At 39.6% G+C, this 18,309-nt stretch overlaps 1 protein-coding gene across 1 annotated transcript; it reads left to right on the top strand.

The window, feature by feature from the left end:
• Window positions 1-5,019: 5,019 nt before the first annotated feature.
• LOC119744487 (C-type mannose receptor 2-like) lies at window positions 5,020-17,901 on the top strand. The gene is made up of 17 exons (XM_038220424.1): window positions 5,020-5,318; window positions 5,833-6,121; window positions 7,119-7,354; window positions 8,229-8,285; window positions 8,980-9,181; window positions 9,675-9,898; window positions 10,752-10,820; window positions 11,078-11,267; window positions 11,525-11,754; window positions 12,825-12,860; window positions 13,657-13,852; window positions 14,496-14,725; window positions 15,103-15,270; window positions 15,491-15,568; window positions 16,391-16,468; window positions 16,707-16,784; window positions 16,963-17,901. Exons 1-17 carry the CDS (start codon window positions 5,231-5,233, stop codon window positions 17,220-17,222), a joined length of 2,709 nt encoding a protein of 902 aa, XP_038076352.1. The 5' UTR covers window positions 5,020-5,230; the 3' UTR covers window positions 17,223-17,901.
• The last annotated feature ends 408 nt before the right edge of the window (window positions 17,902-18,309 follow it).

Genomic DNA, 18,309 nt, shown 5'->3' with positions numbered 1-18,309 from the left:
AGCACCGCATTATTATTATTGTAATATTATGTTTGTATAAATATTACTCATCATATCGACTGTAATCTTTTGTAAATGTTGGACATTGTTTTAAGGTTTTATTTCAAAGTGGAGTAAATTATGGAAAGACCTAGATTATCTTGTATAGAAATATTATCTGTCACATATTATATGCATTTTATTAAAGGTTTCTCCCTTATGTATCGTCAGTACTCTATGTCATATTGTGCATTGATTCGAAGCGGAACTGTAATAAAAAAAAGGGAAGAGAAAATACACCAGCAATCGAAAAGTTTTATTTCTTGTGTGTAAGAGAAAATGACTTTGTTTCCAGAAATGGAAATACATGTAAAATCAAATCACTCTGTCTTAATGTTGAACGTGTAACGACACTGGCTCTAAAAGTCCAGCAGATTGTACAAGTCTGTGAATCCAGTACGTTGAGGAAAAAATCGAACTACCAATTCCTAATAATTGTACTCTTGAATTTTTCTTTAAGTATGGCAACAGTATCTCCTTCAGATTTTCAGGATTTTTGGAGAGGGGTAACATTTTTCTTTTGTAAAGTGGCATCTTTTCAGTCCCCTTAATTTTAAACACAAAATCAGATTTGGGGAATATTACAGTGATCATACCCTTAAAGGCATATTTAGGATCATTTGCTTTTCATGCATTTCGTCCGTTTCCAATTGAAGTTTCAGCTCAGTGAGTGCATGTATAACACTTTTCGTCAGCAGCACTGTTTTATTTCCAAAAATCAGTCAACTGACTGATCGTTGGAAATCGCCTACATTTCTTGATTTCTTCTAAATGACTACAAGCCAGACGGAATAATTTCACGGGGTAGTACCATTACGATCTTTAATCCAAGTAAGCTTTTGGAAATAAATCGGTAGGTTTACTTTTTGGATAAATGCAAAATGATCCTATATGCCTTGAACCCTTGGTGCAACTACAGAAAATGGCGAGAAAAAAAATTAAACCTAAATCAGACTCTTCTTGTGAACGTGTTAATTGCGAGGCCATCTTAAGCACACTTTTGCCCGACAAATTTGGCCGTGAATTTATCGATTTTACGTATTCTGTTTGTGCTTCTTGGCAACAATGGACACCAATTAAGCCGCTCGTTTTCTGGACATGCTGGTACCTAATTGACGAACCAGCTGTGGGAATACAGTGAGGAGTATACCAACGGCCAAGGTCTGTCCTGTTTCGATCCCGCAAAAAAAACACCCCCGAGATGAGATATCATTTCTTACCATTTATTGAAGTTTAATTGCGTATTTTGTATTTGTTTATATTTTATTTATATATTTTAATTGTGGAAATAAACCAAGAGTTCCTCAAACGTGCACAGGGATAGCTGCGAAACGTGAAAAAAACTAAATTGTTTGTAGGTGTGAGTAAAATTTGATTATTCCAAGGAAAACCCGTGGATTCAGGCAACTGGACTCGAAAGTCTACGACTAAACCCATCCACATTGGCCTGAACAGGATTCGAACCCGGATCAAAGTGTAGAAGAGCGATCAATGAATTATATGTGTTTTCTCGTTCAATTTGAACAAATCATCACCCAAATTGGTATCAGAGTTCATTTTGGCGCGAATGTGATCGCAGTTTAAGACCATCGTTCAATTAACTATGCCGCACGTGGTAACCTCGTTTGGATTTGAAACTTTACAATGATGTCAAGTTTTACATAATAATGTGCAGTGCTGTATTTTGTTTAACATCCACAATTACAGTTTATTTTTGCTGCATGTTTATATTTTATTTTGATTCGTTGAAGAGGGGTTTATGATTGGTAAGCTAACTAAATAATCCAGTTAAGGGTATATAAGATTAAAAGAAATTCTCAAAATGTTTAGGTGCATAACAACTTGGGAGTTTAAACTAGTGACTATATAGAGTTTGAGAAAACAGGGAAAACATGTTCATGTTTTATGTACATGTTGTTTTGGTCTCGCGACTGGATTCCGTTGATGATTACGCGCGTATAAAGCGGCCGGCGGGAACACTTTAAAAATGTAATCACGTTCAGTCTCTTTCAAACGAAAGGCGGACTAATTTCTCATGGTATTTGGTACACCATCCCTATTTTGAGCAAGATTTTTCTCATTAAATCGGTAGGTCCGTTCCCAGGTAATTACCAATGTTCCTCTGTGCCTTTCACTTGAATAATTCAGTGAATATTCTTTTATTTCTGCTTAGATAATGAGACAGAAGTAACCAGTTTGCGATGTCAAAATTCGTGTTGTGCTGTGTTGTCTCAATCGTCACGGCAAGTTATTATTGGGGCTGCGTTTTGCTGATATAAAAATTCTGATGTACAGAACAGCATTTGGTTATCCGAAAATCAATTTAATAAAAATGAAAGATCTGATGTTCAAGTTAGTCGTCCTTGACAGTTGAATATATAATGCAATCTTCACAGCTGGTGCAATGCGTATCAACCATACGACGTAGTAGTACAATGTACAAGTGTTTTGTTGTTTTTATTAAGAGCCTTATTATACCGAGAGCAACTTATTCTCACGGACAATAAAAGCAATCACTCTATAAAATAGTATCCTTGAAAAAATTATCATTCCTTTGTTAGGTTTCTTTGAATATTAAATCCGTATCTTTCAGCAACGATTTTGCTATGCCTAGAGCCATCGTGTTAAAAGCAGCGTTTGCAATGAGCATTGTGCGCCGTACGATTTGTAAACTGTTGCTCAATTACTATTGCACTGCAGTGTATAAATTTGCACTTTTTTTTTAAATTCACGTGGTTAATTTGCTTTCTCATTCAGTGAATAAATTGTAATTAAAAGCGTAGTGATTCACCTGATGCTGTTTTTCATACTTCGTTTTCTATTAAATTTTCTCATTTTGCCCATATTATTTTCACACAGTCGACGTGATTGTTCAAGTGAAAAAACTAAAGGTGTGGTAAAAGGTTTTGGGTTTTCGTACGTGTGTGATGTATACAATCCCCCATGTAGGCCATGTCCCTTTTTGCTGCATGCCTGCCTGGTCCCAGCCAGGAGGACCAGCCTAGTGTGCTCTTCTTATCTATCTGATCGACTGACTCCCCGACTGACTGACTGTGTGAGCTGAGCAGTGTTCTCGTACATAATTACCCCGAACCGCCAATGTATGGGTTAAATCTACAATCGCGGCCAAAATGGTTGGGACACTTGGAAATAACCTTAGCCTCCAACGGTCACCAACTCCCCCGCTCCCCCGGTCAATGTTGTTCTCTCCAGCGGATGGAGCACACACCGCGCAATGAGAGACAACATTGAGCGGGGGCTGGGGGTTGGGGGCCAGGCGAGATTTGGCCAGGATTGAAGCCCATTGTGTAGACCAGATGCATACAGACTTCCAGTGAATAGCCATAGTTGACTAGAACTGTGCGCACTCTGGGTCCAGCGTTACTCGACTTGCCTTATCTTGTTGGGAAGTTCTTTTGTGCTACAAATACGGGATGTTAGTTGTCAAGACATAATTATTGGTGAACTTGCTCCCAATGCCACCGCCCACCGGCGCGCCAGAATAGGTTAGGGACCTTTTTGCCAAGGTAAATGTTGGGTGGCACAGTGACATTCGGCCTTTGTGAAATACAATATTGCACTGTGCCTTGATTCAAATGTGAAGGGTAATGTAGTTGAAATAAAGGCAATTCAACCATTCTCTGCACGTACACAACGTCGTAGGTCGATGCCAAGTCACAGACCCCGACTCCTACCGATTCCCCACGACTTAGGATGCGTTAAGTCCAAACAGTTCTGATTGTCTGCGATATATACGACTGCACAATCGTATCCAAAAACAGAAAACCGCCACCAAAATCAAAGACAGGTGCCAGTGACGTATGACTTCTCCTTACCAATTCACGAGGCATGTCGTCTGGGACCAAGACGGTCATTGCGCGCATTGTTCCGTCTGTAACCTTGACTTAATTTTTCGATGGCTGGCGTCACCACCTTAATTTACATTGAATTCGATATTTTTTAATTAGCTTTGCGCGAATAGAGATAATCGATACCCATAGCCGTTGGGTTTTAAGTTAGGATGCGGTAGGAACCGAGGCGGTGACGACTGAAATAATCGATAAGTGACTGTGCCGTTATTGTTGTATCGAGTGGTAATTAAGAAATACCAATGATATATGTTTTATTACCAACAGTAATTAACAAAGTGCAGGGCAGAGTATCAACATTACGGGGACACCAAGAGGACAAAGAAATTTTATAGAAAAAAAGGTTCAACTAAATTGAACATTTCAGGACAAAAATACTGACTGATTCATCGTTTAGAAAGAAAAAAAAGCTAGGAAAAAAAATGCGAAATACGATTTAAATCCATGGAAGCGCAACCGGAGGAATTAAAGCTTTTTTTTTTTTTTTTAATTTCTCAATAAACTCAACCACGAAATGAACGGTTTTAAAAAGAGTTGAGGATGTTTGAGACTTTCATAACTTTAAAAAAACCTCGAATCGGGTGGAGACTGCATGAATGAAATCCCAATCCATATCTGAGCACATCTGGAATCCCCAGTCGGGTCTCAGAGGCGGAAGGCGAGGGGAAAAAAAATGTGCTTTAGGCCAAAAAAAAAAGGCTCCGGTTTCTGGTATGGAGCTTGCCCAAAAAGTGGTGCGGCGACGCGGCTTTTTTTTTTTTTTTACCTGATTTTTTTGCTTCAAATGTCGGCTGATGACTGCAAATGGTGCCCGACTAAACTTAGTGCAAATATATGGGAGTCCAGAGAGGCCACATAAAGCTTATTCTCGACCATAACCCAATCTAAAAACACGTTAAAATTGTGCAGCAGCAAGATTCCAGTCAAACCAGTGAGTTTGGCGGTTTGAGAAATCATCTTTCATTGAAAAAAAAACGTTTTCATTTTGCCGACGCGCATGGCTACGGCGACGCGCGCGCATACCAGAAACCGGAGACTTTTTTTTTGGCCTTAGGTGCCTCCGTAGTCTGCCCTTAATCCGCTTGTTGCAACATTGCCATTGATACACTGGGTCATGTGGCAATTAGTCGTGTATATTTTGTGAGGTGGGATCGCTACTTAACATTCAAACGTTTGGTACGAGAATATATACCAGTCTTGTGCTGATACAATTTTAACTTTTGGAATTGCTATTGGGGGCAGAATCGAGAGGAATTGTGACCGAGAGGAGTTGGAAAGAAGTTCGCGCCAAATACACTTGGATTTTATTATTATTCAGCAATATGGCGTTCGTATGGAGGGAGTGTTTTAGGTGGGCACCACTCGTCTTTCTTCTGATCGTGACGCCAGGAGCATTGGCCCAAGATTCAGGTAAATCATCTTTCAGACTGATATAATTTGCCTTGTTTACATTATGGCGCATTGTTTCTCATAAATGTGTGTCTTGGTGGCCCACATGCTATCTCTCTATGGGGCTGTAGGTCGGGGCTGCGCGCCTTCTACGTTTGCGTTAACGTCTCTAGTTTATTTCTGTTTTTCTCTGGTTGGTTGGCATCTTCCTTCGTCGAATTTATTACGTTTTCAAAATTAATAAAAAGATCCAAACCCAAGCATTCTCAGACAACACTGACTTTATTGATGCTTCATTACTTTGGTGAAGGCAGGTAAATATTTAGGGTTTTTGGTCTGGAGGGGGTGGGGGGGGGGGGAAACGGGAAAATGTCTTGAAAGTGTGGCCTTATCTGTTTTCCTTCGTTAAATTATTATACAACTATTATAGTACAGCGGTTGTGAGTTGCTAAATGTCACGAGGGCGAGTTCCCCAAACCCCTTGCGCCCCGCCAGATACGCTTTTTTTTGTGAGGGAAACATAATTCTTTTTCAGATGCTGATCAAATGCCTGGATTTCTCGAAATCGGTCCGGCCACCATCGCTCCAGCTTCCACCATCTCATGCGAGGACATCCACGGGGACTCCTTCGGTAACCAGACGGCCAAGCCGGGCGTGTGCTACCTGGTCGCCGACGTGAAGGGTGACTTCCACGACGCCAGGGCTTACTGTCAAGCCTTGAACGACAGTCTGGGCTGGGATGTGGCGGATATTGAAGACGTCGTGGAGAACATGCTCATCCAAGATGCCTTGACGACACTCAAGGAAAACGGCTCACTGTCCTCGTAAGTTAGGTCTACTATAAGGAGCAATATTCGAACAGGCAACATTTTGAAGAGGCTTAATGAACAGTTTGCGAAGATGCAGCAGAGCTTTGCTGGAAAGCGTAGGCCCCTATAGGAAAAATTTGCTTTCATGATTTGTTCTTGTCCAATAGTAACATCACTCAAAATCCAAAGAAGAATGTTCAAAACCAAACCTGTTGAATTTCAGCTCAGTGGATATCACTTTTTCGAGAAAAAAAAAACAGTTAAAAACCAGGCACAACTTTTTGATCACGAAACACGATCTCGTCCATAGCACTCTTTATTTCTGAAACAAATCGTTCATCTTGCTTGGAAATCATCGACACTTTGTCTCTTGATTTCTTCTAAATAACAGCAAGCCATAGGAACAATGTCACGTGGTGTTTAGAAGCAGTATACGGTATTTAATCCAAGTAAGCTTTTGATAAAAATTCGGTGGGTTATACTCTTTTGTTTGTGATAAATGCAAAATATTGATTCTATATGCTTTTAAGCAGAAGTACGTTACCGGCCAAAATCTTTCTGTCAGCGGTTCACGTTATAACGTATTATATAGCGTAACAATATACGTTGAACCATGCATTGCAAAGAGAATTGCTGAACACCTTATTTGGCAAAAAGGAAAAGGTGATAATTGCTATTAAAAATGCGAATACTACCCACCGATTATATTATTATTCTTAGCATTTTAAGTGCATTTCAATCGACGCAACTTGTCAAATTAGTTTCAATACGAGTAAGAATTTTATCGACTAAAATCGGATTGACCAAGCTTTTATCATACACGCATGCAGTCAGTTGTTTCAGATCACGTTTTGGTCACTAGAGACGAAGATTTTTCTGTTAAAAGAAAAGTCCATTTTCGTAATGACACACGGTTTATGGCATCATATAAAAAAAAATTAAAAAAAAATAATGTCATGGTATTCAAATTGGATGTAAAAAAGGTAATGTCAATTTCTGTACATTTTCATAGCGCAACTACATTCTGGGTCGGCCAGAACGATCTCGAGACCGAAAACACGTGGGCGTACCTTAACGACAGCTCCAACGCGTGTAATCGCAGCGTCTACCTGAACTGGCGATACGAGCAGCCCAACGGGGGACGCCGACAGAACTGCATTGCTTACTTCTACAATGAAAATGGCAACTTTCAGGATCGCAAATGTGACGACGATTACTACTACTTGTGCAAAGTCAAAGTGACTTCCGGTAAGAGACAGAGAATGTCAACAGGATGTGATGGGTTCGAGTCCCACCTTAGCAAGCCTTCGAATTTTTTGTTATGTTTCAATGAGTATGAGGTACGGACACAAAACGCACAAAACAAAGACACGTGGGCGCCTTATGCACAAGTTGGCCATTTTTGTCGTGTTCCCTGAATGTATTTCATAAATTGTGAACTGTAGAATGGGATGGTGCCAGACTATTTATTCACTATAGTCTCACTTTCATTTTTTTAAATGTGGCTTAAAACATTAGGATATGTTTAATCCCAAATTTTAAATAATTCATCAGAGCAGACTGGTATTAATTTGTAACGTCATTGCTTTCATTTCTCTCCACAAATTCCAAAACTGAAGATTTTACCTCGCTCTCAATCCAACATGGCCGACTCGTGAATAAGGCCCATAGGCCTTGAATATGTAGTAAAATACTGTATCTATAAATTTGATCTGTCCCACAGTACTTTGCATTTACTTGTCGTCCTGTCTCGTTTCCATGGATCTGTTTTACAAGAAAAAGATTTTGCTGATCAAATATCACTTTAGGCCTATCAGTGAAAAGACAGTGACAGTTTGGCAGAAAATAGGCCTAATGTTTTCGCAATGTACAACACACATTATACACTCATGTGTGTTATTTGAATTTCTATATATGCTTGTAATTAAAATATTACATTGGTTACCCGTGCTAGATTTGCCTTCAAAGAGAAAAATTGCTGACCCCAAAATATGTTTAATATAAAATATGACTCAGGAAACAGTCAAAATTCTTTCCTTTTTTTATTGAAACAGAACCAGAGTCCATTCATATCTAATCCGCCTATTTTCCATTTTTTTTTTCAAACTCTTCCCGTGTACAGACACCGTACCTTCTTGTCCTGATTTTGTCGAGGATATTTCTACGGAGGCCTCGGACGGTAAGACAGAAAATCTTCAAGATCAGTTATCAAAATAAGTTACAATTGCAGGGTAGAAAAATAAGTTACATGTATATTCACGACAGTCTTAGAATACAATTAAAGTTGTTGAAAAAGTAACAATATTTGTTTTGACTGTCAACGACACAACGCTTTCTTTAGTAGGACATTTTCACAGATCATTTTTTTTTAAATACCAAAGATTAGCAACCTTTATAATAACGACGTGAAAGATGATCTTTTTTCCTCCAAGTTTGGTCAATCTACAGGGTGAGTAAAAAAACTCAAATGCCGGGACTATGTTTTGGGGTGAAGTTCTCCACGCATCCGTTTTAAAGTTCTGTCCACGGATCACAAAAAAGTGCGTTCTTTCAGCAAAACGAAACCAATTCACACACATCCCTATGTGATTTTGTTTTCGTTTTGCTGAAAGAACACTGTTTGTGATCCGCGGACAGAACTTCAAAACGGTGGTTGTGTTGAAAATTCCGTAACATGAAATTTACATAAGTGATTTGAATGATTCTTGTACTGAAAGAAAGCTTATGAATTGGGCTTTCCTATCCTAGATTTTGAAAGTGCTACATGCAGCACTTCAAAAAAAAATAATGGTCCCGACATTTGGGTTTCGTTTTTTGTTACTCATTGTGTATAATGAAATTTATAACAGCCAATTGTATTTTGTCCATTATAGCATGCTTGGATATCTGGCCTGTAGCGTTCAGCAATCCCGCGGTACCCGGCGTGTGTTATGCTCATGAGAGCTATCAGCAGTTCTACTTTGAGGACGCACTTAATTTCTGCAAAAGTCTCCCCGGCGGTTCCTGGTCGGTGGTCGACATCGAGGATGCGGAGGAGAATCTCTTCTTGGAAGCCTGGAATAGAGATAATTTCCCGTAAGCTTCGCTTTCCACCCCTCCACCCCAAAACAAAATAAAGCCTTAAAAATAACAATCAAATGTAGCATAAAAAGCCATTTCACTTGATTAAAAACTTCGATGTCTCACTTTACAAGATAACTTCCCTTTGCTATTTTCGAGTTTCAACTCCAAAAATAGAAAGACACAGTTTAGTTGCTATTTAGCAAGTCCGATGATGTGACTTTGCGCTCGAATATGAGTGAATCTTCATGTCTATTATGTTCACATTTAGGTCATTGTATCGGCCCTCTGTAAATATCTGACGTCTGTGATTTTATCTCGCAACTTGTACTTAGAATGAAAGGCTTTATAGATGCTGACATAGGTTTTTCAAATAAATTGAGTAAGATAATTGAAACGTGAAAGTGATATTAGACAATATTATGTCCAATCCAGTTGCGATTGCAGCTGGCGTAGAACTTTCAGCATACTGGAATGCAACTCTTATTTTTCTCACAAAAAATCCCAGCAAGAACAATGGTTACTGGATCGGACAAAACGACCGGGAGCAGGAGGCTGATTGGCGGTACACGTCGAGCGGGCAGTGCCCGGTGTATCTCAACTGGAGAAACGATCAACCCAACGGCGGCCGAGAGCAGAACTGCATGGTCATGTTCAAAACAGACGACGGAGCGTTTCAGGACAAAGCTTGCAATGAGAGGCGTTATTACTCGCTATGCAAACTCAAGAAAGGTAGATTTTTTGATGCCTTTCTTCATCCCTTTTCCACTATTTTGGGCGGATCAAGCGTACTATTTTAAATTTAAAAACCCTTAAATTTGTAACATACTAGTAACATGGCTGGATGCACTACAAAACCTTAATTTCAGCTGTGAAAATAATGCGGTTATTGTGACGTCACAGCTACCAGCACTTTTGGAGATGCACTTGATTACGTGTTTACTTGTCTGCAGCTGATTGTGTTTACTTTTGCTCTTTTGCCAAGGTTGTCCTTGTTGCTCTTCGTGTATTTTCACCTTTTGAAAGAAAACTTGAATCGAATTTATAGTGGCACAGGTCAATCACAAGTCAATCACCAATCGATCACAAGTCAATCACCAATCGATCACAAGTCAATCACTAATCAATCACAAGTCAATCACAAGTCAATCACATTTCAACCAAAAATCAACCACAAATCAATCACAAGTCAATACAAGTCAATCACAAGTCAGTCACAAGTGAATTATAAGTCAATCACAAGATAATATCAAATCAATCGCAAGTCAATCGCAAGTCAATCACAAGTCAACCACAAGTCAATCACAAGTCAATCACAAGCCAATCACAAGTCAATCACAAGTCAATCACAAGTCAATCACAAGTCAATCACAAGTCAATCACAAGTCAATCACAAGTCAATCACAAGTCAATCACAAGTCACAGTTAATTCTCAATGAACAGTGACAAAGGTATTCCTTTATCATTTTTTTTGCTTTGACTTGGGAGTGAACCGTAGCTCAGAATATGCTTCTTTGACAATGTTTGTAAGACATTGTTTTTTAATGCAACGATTTAAATCCTTTACGTTATCATTTTGTTTCAGATCCAGGACCGACCCCAAATCCGGAGTTTATCAATTGTAACGGTTCTACTCTACCATCCGAAGTTGCAGGTAATACTTTATATTCATGATAAACAGCATCATTTTCTCTCTGGGCCAACATTTGTAGGTACTAATATAGTATTCACGTCGACTGAAGCATAGTTCCAACGGAGAGGTATTGAAGTTATTAGTCGAACATTGAAAGTTGAAACTCCGGAGTCAATGCAAGAAGTGCGTCCCTCAAAACTAAAAATTCAAAACTCAAAACCCAACATTGAAATAAAGAAATAAACTGATGTCTCATGTTCTCTTTTTTTTTCGCCCAGAATGCACGAGCTTGAAATCCGGTGCGTTTGGCAGTGTGGATAACCCGGGCTACTGTTATTACATGAGCGGCAATCAGATGACCTGGGAACAAGCTGTACAAAGCTGCCAGGCTCTTGGCTGGGAGCTGATCGACATTGAGAATGCTCTAGAGAATGAAATATTGGCGGCAAGATTCAGAGATTTCTGGCCGTAAGTAGATGAACAGTTGATCTTTAAAAAAAAAATGCCCTGCTCGGATTTTTGACCCAAATTGGGTTAAGCTTCAAAAATAAACTTTCGAAAAACTCTTCAGCATTCGTATATGCTAAGTCCTTAACCATTTAGTTCCAGATTAAAATAAAGGTAGGTTACATTTTGGCTGTTGTGATTAAAAAAACAAAACAAAGATAGACACTCAGGCGAAATAAACTGATTGATTGTCTTTAATTCGTCTCAATTATTGACAGCACAAAACGGTACTACTGGGTGGGACAGAACGACAGAGCGACGGAGGGAGTCTGGCAATACTCCTCGAACAGCACGCCCGTAGCCTTCGCTGGGGTGTACCTAAACTGGGAAGATGGCCAGCCCAACGATGTTGACCATACCCAAAACTGCATCATGATGGACAAAACGGGCCAATGGGAGGACAAATCCTGCACCAGTTATTACTACGTTACCTGTAAGAAACGGGTCGGTAAGTACATATATAGAGAGAGAAAAGCAAAGTCTGCTTGCAAGTCTTGCGCAAGATCTGCCGAAGCGGCATAGGCCATTTCCCCCTGGTATCTGACTTATTAAAAAAAGGCTAGATAAGATATAAACAAGTGATACAAAAATAAACGTGGAGATTAGGTGGAAAGCAACGCCTTTTTAGACAATATTATGTGTACACCTATTTACGGCATATTCTTTTCCAACATTACCACCATCATTTATTTGATCGGCAGCCCTATAGGCCAGTTTCGGTATTGAATTAAATGTGTCATTGCAAGTACAGTCTGTTTCGAAAAACAACAACGACTAAAAAAACATTTGGAATAAAGTATTTCGTTACAGGTTGTACACCGTGATGACACCCAGTGCATGCAATCGTAGTCCTATTTCTTATGGTAGTTCTTCATGAAAGGCGACCTTGCCCTTAACCTGACACGTGACAGTGTGGTTTTAATTGGTTTGCTTTCTTAATTAACTGGGTGCCTAAAATAATCCAGTTCCGTCAGACTTCGCATTTTCTTGCATCGAATTTCGATAAAATTCGTTGGTGCCATTTTGCTGATTACCATCTGTTTTTCCCAGTTGTACCATCTTCAATCGATTGTTTTTGGTATCCTTGCTGTCACAAAACGCAACACAGCTTTTAGTAAGGACAATAAATCTGATTTTTTTTTCAAACCATCTCTGTTAATATTAATCAAAACACAGACACTTTATTGTTAAGTGCAAATCCATTTAAAAGAAATACCTCAAGCACTTTGAGGTAGCGTATTCATGCGCGCAAAACGGATACACATTGTGCAGTACTTTTAGTCCACTGCGACGCCACTCCATTTTGATGACGTATCAATCGATATTTTATGCAACCATGGTAATGGGGTCTTCGTGCAAGCGGACGCGGAGTGCACTTGAGTTGGTTAATTTTTACTTCATCGCAGACAACTCCGGTACCTCACGATTCCACTGCCATAAGCAAAATGTACCAGCACTGTTCCACAATGTGTGCAGTTTTCGAAACTGTTATCGCTTGTGTTTTCTTGCATATTACAGGACAGATACCGACAACCACCGCTGCCTGGACTGATCGTGAGTGGATTGTTTTCATGATATAATTGTTTTGTTTTTTTCTTTCCAGAGTCGCCTTGTTAATTAACAGAACTTTTCTTTCGCGTCTGAAGAACTAACATGTTTTGGGTCTGATTTCGCCGTGAGGTTTCTGCTGATGTCTTGCGCACATGTGTACACCCTTGTCAATAAAATCAGACTCTCTTTTCTCGCAAATTTTCAAATTTTCGAAAGCAAGGTAGCGCTAACATGATAACTTTTAATTGATTGTTAAATACATGCGTGTTTTAAGTGTGCGCATTCATCGGCTGAATGGTGGTATAGTAAGGCAGTAATAAAAAAAAAATTGCATGCAAACAAAAGATGTCTTCAAAAGATGGCTTGCATCCAAGCTTAATATCACTGTCTTTTGCATTGTTGCTTTTCAGAAGAGAATGTGGCTTTACAGTGTGAAATCTATCGCTTGCAGCGTGAAGATTCCATCTTGGTTTTTACTTTATCACTTTCTGTTTTCAGTTACGTAATTAAATTTAAAAAATACTTATGTTTGGATATGACAATTATAGCCCATGGGTTTGATTTGACTCGAATCATCATGGATCATGATTGGTGGTATATGGTGTATTAGGTTGTAGACTGTAGTAATGATAACTTTATTGTGTATACGTACAGTCCAATTCACAGACAATCAAAGACTGAGGTAGAAAATCCGTTCCGTACTTACCTGATAATTTTCGCAGGTAAACACATCATCGTAAATACCTGAGAGAAGACAATAGTAAAAACATTTTTCTTTCGTCTGTCACCACCGCTGAAGCGTGCCCGAAGTATCAGGAAAGTGCATTTGGGGACGAGGCCAATCCGGGCGTGTGTTATATCCTGACCAACGAAAAGAACACATGGGAGGAAGCACAGAAGGTGTGTGACGGATTTGGATCGGGATGGCAAGTCCCTGATATCGAAGATGATGCTGATCTTCTGGCCCTGGTGACAATGAACAGCCGTTCGTTCCGGTAAGATCATTAAAATGATCTCTCGTTGTCCCTTAATTGTAGCATATCCCCGGTCAGTCCTTTGATTTCAGTATTGTTTGGCATTTCGTATTGCATCATGAGGAACTGGATTTAAAACGAAAAATCTAAGTAAACATTTGTTGTTGTCCTCTCCATTGAAATCTCGTGAAAACATTCACTGCTCGTGAAAAATGCCTCCAGGCAACGTTTATTTTTAAGTTCAAAATCATTAAAGACAAATGTAGAGATTCAACGCTTATCGTGCATTCGTTTAGTTTGTAGAATATCAATGTGATTTGCTATAGGGCCTTTAGCCTATAAGCATTGGTCTTTAGCTGCTAAAAGATGGTGTTCAGAGCGTCAACTCTTAGTATTTCGTTTATTACTGTTAACTGACTTTTACTGTAAATCGAAACCAAAATTCAGCTTCCAATTAAAAAGAAACGTATCATCTCAGAGTGATCCCGGTATGTAATCATTACCAGCATTGCTTTACCGCTGGCATCATGATTTCAGGTGTGATCTTCTACGTGTGATACTTTGTACGTGTTTGAACCAAGGTCACAGCTATTTAAGTCTTATTTTTACTCCAAAATGTTGCGTATAGAAATAATTCCATGTCCAAATTTGGTTATTTTCTCAGTTCCAATGATGGTTATTGGATCGGCCTGAACGATGCAGCCACGGAAGGCACCTGGGTCTACCTGGACACCTCGATACCGGGCCCCGCGTACGAACGCTGGGATTCCTCGGGGAACAACCAACCCGATGGCGGTGTCAGCGAAAACTGCGCCGTCTTTCAAGAAAGCCGAGATGGAAAATTCAAGGATGTTCCCTGCGGATCCGAATCTTTCTTTGTGGCATGCAAGAACAGTAAGAAACTGCCTTTTCTTTTGGTGTGTGTGATGACTCAAACAGTTCATGATATGGTGTCCAAAATATATTTATGGTTGGTTATTAAGCTGAAATAATCATAGGAGTTTTGTTTTTGATTTAACAATGGTCCATTTTGGCCGTTGCGTACCATACGTCTTTGCTTTGTATGTATGCCTTTATACGCAACGGACAAAAAGTACTGAAAATGCGTTTATGGAAAGGCGGCTTTAGATTTTGAAAGAAATCTGTTATGGTTTATTTAATCAACGTGTGATTTACATCGAACCACTTACGGCGTACGGACACACTGATGAAAAGCATATAATCTTAACAAAAATATCAGAAATAAATCTTCTATATTATGTTTCTCTCAGGAAACGCCTATGACGTCAGTAGCACAGTTACAACACACGAACCTACGACCGATGCCACCACGACCCAATCTCAAACAACAGAGGGCGCCACAACCCAATCTCAAACAACAATGGGCGCCACGACCCAATCGCAAACAACAGAGGGCCTCACGACCCCACCATCGATAGGTACGATCAGAGCCTCAAAGACGGTTGATAAAAAAAAAAAAAATTTACATCCTCAGTTCCGATGGGCTTAAAGGAAATTGGCAATTGTCCCGTTCTCTGGACACCAAACGGATGCTATTAAAGGCAGTGATAATTTATTATTGTACATGCCCAGTGGTTGGTTGTTACTTGACATTTGAAACTACACATTTCTAATGTTAATTTTACCCTCCATCTGCAGGTACCACTCAACTCCCCACAACAGTGGCCACGACTCGGCAACAAACGACAGAGAGCGCTACCACTGGCCAGCCGATAGGTTGGGGCCACGGCTTCACTCCACTATTAGTAGCATGCAATAAATGATGTTGCAGTTGATTTATTTTGGCTTACGGTGTTTTTATGGGTCAAGGGACTGGTTTGTCCCTTGAAATATTTGGTATAAACACTAGGCACTATTATTGAACACTATTGATATCCCAGTTATTACAATGGATGAAATGGTGTTGTTCCTTAGCCTATATACTGTGTCTGTGAATTGGGCTGTAAAAAAGCTTGTAAGTTTTCATTACTGTATTCTGTAGCACCAGTATACCATCAAACAACTAAAACCAGGTTTTATCCCAATCGAACGGAGCATTTACAAATTTAAACTGCGTCCTTTGAATTGCAACTTATACTAACGCGCTTAGGCAATAGGGTGTATGCAAAAGTCAACTGTTTATCGCCACTTTGCGTATAATAAAATGTGGCGTTTTCACAGAAGCGGTAGGTGTAAGAATTCTTTATGTGAGGTGTCAAATTGTGCAAAAGACATCAGGAAAAACAGGTAAGGATCGGCACAAAAATAAATGCATGGCGGCGATATATGAAAGAACATTGTTTGAGGGAGATTATAAAATGGATATTTCAGGGTCAAAGTGATTAAGCGACGGTAGGTTTAAAAACTGTATTATAATAATACAATATACAAGGAAACAAACGTTGCATGATAAAGAAAACTGGCAGCCATCTTGAAAGCTGTCCAGATCCAACGACCTTTATATTGTTTCAATTACTCAAATGTACTTCCACAAAAAAAGAATAAAAACGGGATATTTCTTCATATTTGATTGTTTACATCTTTACCATCCAATTACAGATACCACTGAACAGCCAACAACAAAAGTAACTACCCGGCAACAAACGACAGAGGGCGCTACCACCGAACAGCCATCTGGTATTATGAGCTAATATGTTTCCATGCATAGTCAAACAGTACAAGTACACAGAAATGACGATAACATTTGAGCTTTGACATTGAGTTTAATCAATTCAGAAGTATATAACAATAACTAGAGATCTATGCCACTCTGTTTGATTCTGAGTGAGTGATAAATCCGCGAAAAAAATTTAGAAATAGAAACGGGAAATGTTTTTCTCATTTGATTGCTTATATCTCTATCATCCAACTACAGATACCACTGAACAACCAACAACAGAAGCCACTACCCCGCAACAAACGACTGAGGGCGCTACAACCGAACAGCCAACAGGTACAAGCCAATTTTCCGCGCACCATTCAATATTTAAACGTACAAAAAATGAGGATAACATTTGAGTTTTGACCTAGAGTTAAAAAAATTAAGCTGAGAGGTGTGGAACAATACATATTTTGACAGGTAGGTTTTAATAGTGTAATTTCATCCTCTTATGAAATCATTATGGTTTCAGATTCATCTCCGATAACAGGATCCGGTCGGTTCGTCTTCAAGTCCGCGGACGCCACGTGCAGCAGTGCGACCGCCCTCCACACCTCATCTGCCAGAGACCGATTCCACTGCGCGCGCAAGTGTCTGATCCAGGGTAACTGCCGCAGCTTCTCCTTCGCGGCCTCTGGGGAGGAGGACGCGTGCGAGCTGTGCAGCGAAGTCCTGGACGCCGACAATTTGCAGCGCAAAATCGGAAGCGTGTATTACTTTGAATCAAAGTAGAGCTTTGTTTTTGTTGTTGTTGTTGCTCCTGTGCAAAACAATTAAATCTGGCAGGATGACCATCATCTGTATTATAAATATATATTTTTCAAAATCATTTGGCTTTTTGATGGTGAATATGCTTTTTTTGTGAATAAAAATACACTGATGTGACCAACAAAAAAGCCCGCGAAATTAAGCAATAGCCTATGACCTCAGTGGCTTTTGAAGACCAGGTTTTTTCTCCATTTGTTGCCCTGTACATGCATTGCCTTTAAAACCTACCGGTAGTTATAAATTACCCCGATGCATGTAACGCAACACGAATAAAATTCAAATTTGCAAAAAGTCTCCCGGTTTAATTTCAAATAAGCCTGGTTTTAATATCCGCCTTGCACAACTTCTTGTTCTTCTTGCTCTTTGCAAAGTTTTAGATGTAGCAAATAATCATTATCCACTGAGCTATGTATCAAATGCCACGCATAATCAAGGCTTAGCTCAATCATTAAGGTTGGCATCCTTGCTATGTACAAGTCATTCGTCTTTGAATGGACGTCAAAGTCTGGCTACCAGACTTTTTTCTGCAATCCTGGAGTGTTTGAATTCTTTAAATGGTCTGGCTGCTGAGACGCCATTTTATTGAGACCGGGCCACACACTGTGCCATTATAACCGTCAATGGCATAGTGAAAGAAAGACAACCGACAGGTCAAATCTCTTGAGGACGAGTAAAATTAAGGTGAGCCAAAAATATAAGAAGGGACTATACATGGTCGATCTATAGACGAGATTAAGAGTATACCTCTATTTAATATTATTTTAAGTCTATATTTTCTTTGAATTTGCGCTGAATTTGTGTTGGTAGTCAAGATGGCTGCCATTCATTCAATCGAGTTTTTTTTGGTTTTAACGATATGTGGTTTGATCTTTGAAGAGTAGAACATGAGAAAAGGTGAACCCATGTTCACTGAAACTCACAAATGTTAGCTCTAAGCCATCAAGGCCAAACTTTAACATAACCAGCCGTTAAGGCGCATCCGTCTTTATAGATCAAATGTATATGTCTTCACTATCAAATGTGGTGTCATGGGCGTCGCGAGGGGGGGGGG

Source organism: Patiria miniata, unplaced genomic scaffold (assembly GCF_015706575.1).
Source record: "Patiria miniata isolate m_02_andy unplaced genomic scaffold, ASM1570657v1 HiC_scaffold_7, whole genome shotgun sequence".
Taxonomy (NCBI): Eukaryota; Metazoa; Echinodermata; class Asteroidea; order Valvatida; family Asterinidae; genus Patiria; species Patiria miniata.
Note: the sequence above shows the minus strand (reverse complement) of the source record. Positions and strands in the feature narration are given on the sequence as shown.

Excerpts from the sequence above, each read along its gene's own strand:
- LOC119744487 (XM_038220424.1), top strand. The coding sequence starts at position 5,231 with ATGGCGTTCGTATGGAGGGAGTGTTTTAGGTGGGCACCACTCGTCTTT. Across the intron at positions 7,355-8,228 it reads CAAAGTCAAAGTGACTTCCG|ACACCGTACCTTCTTGTCCT; the intron begins GTAAGAGACAGA and ends TCCCGTGTACAG. Across the intron at positions 10,821-11,077 it reads TCTACCATCCGAAGTTGCAG|AATGCACGAGCTTGAAATCC; the intron begins GTAATACTTTAT and ends TTTTTCGCCCAG.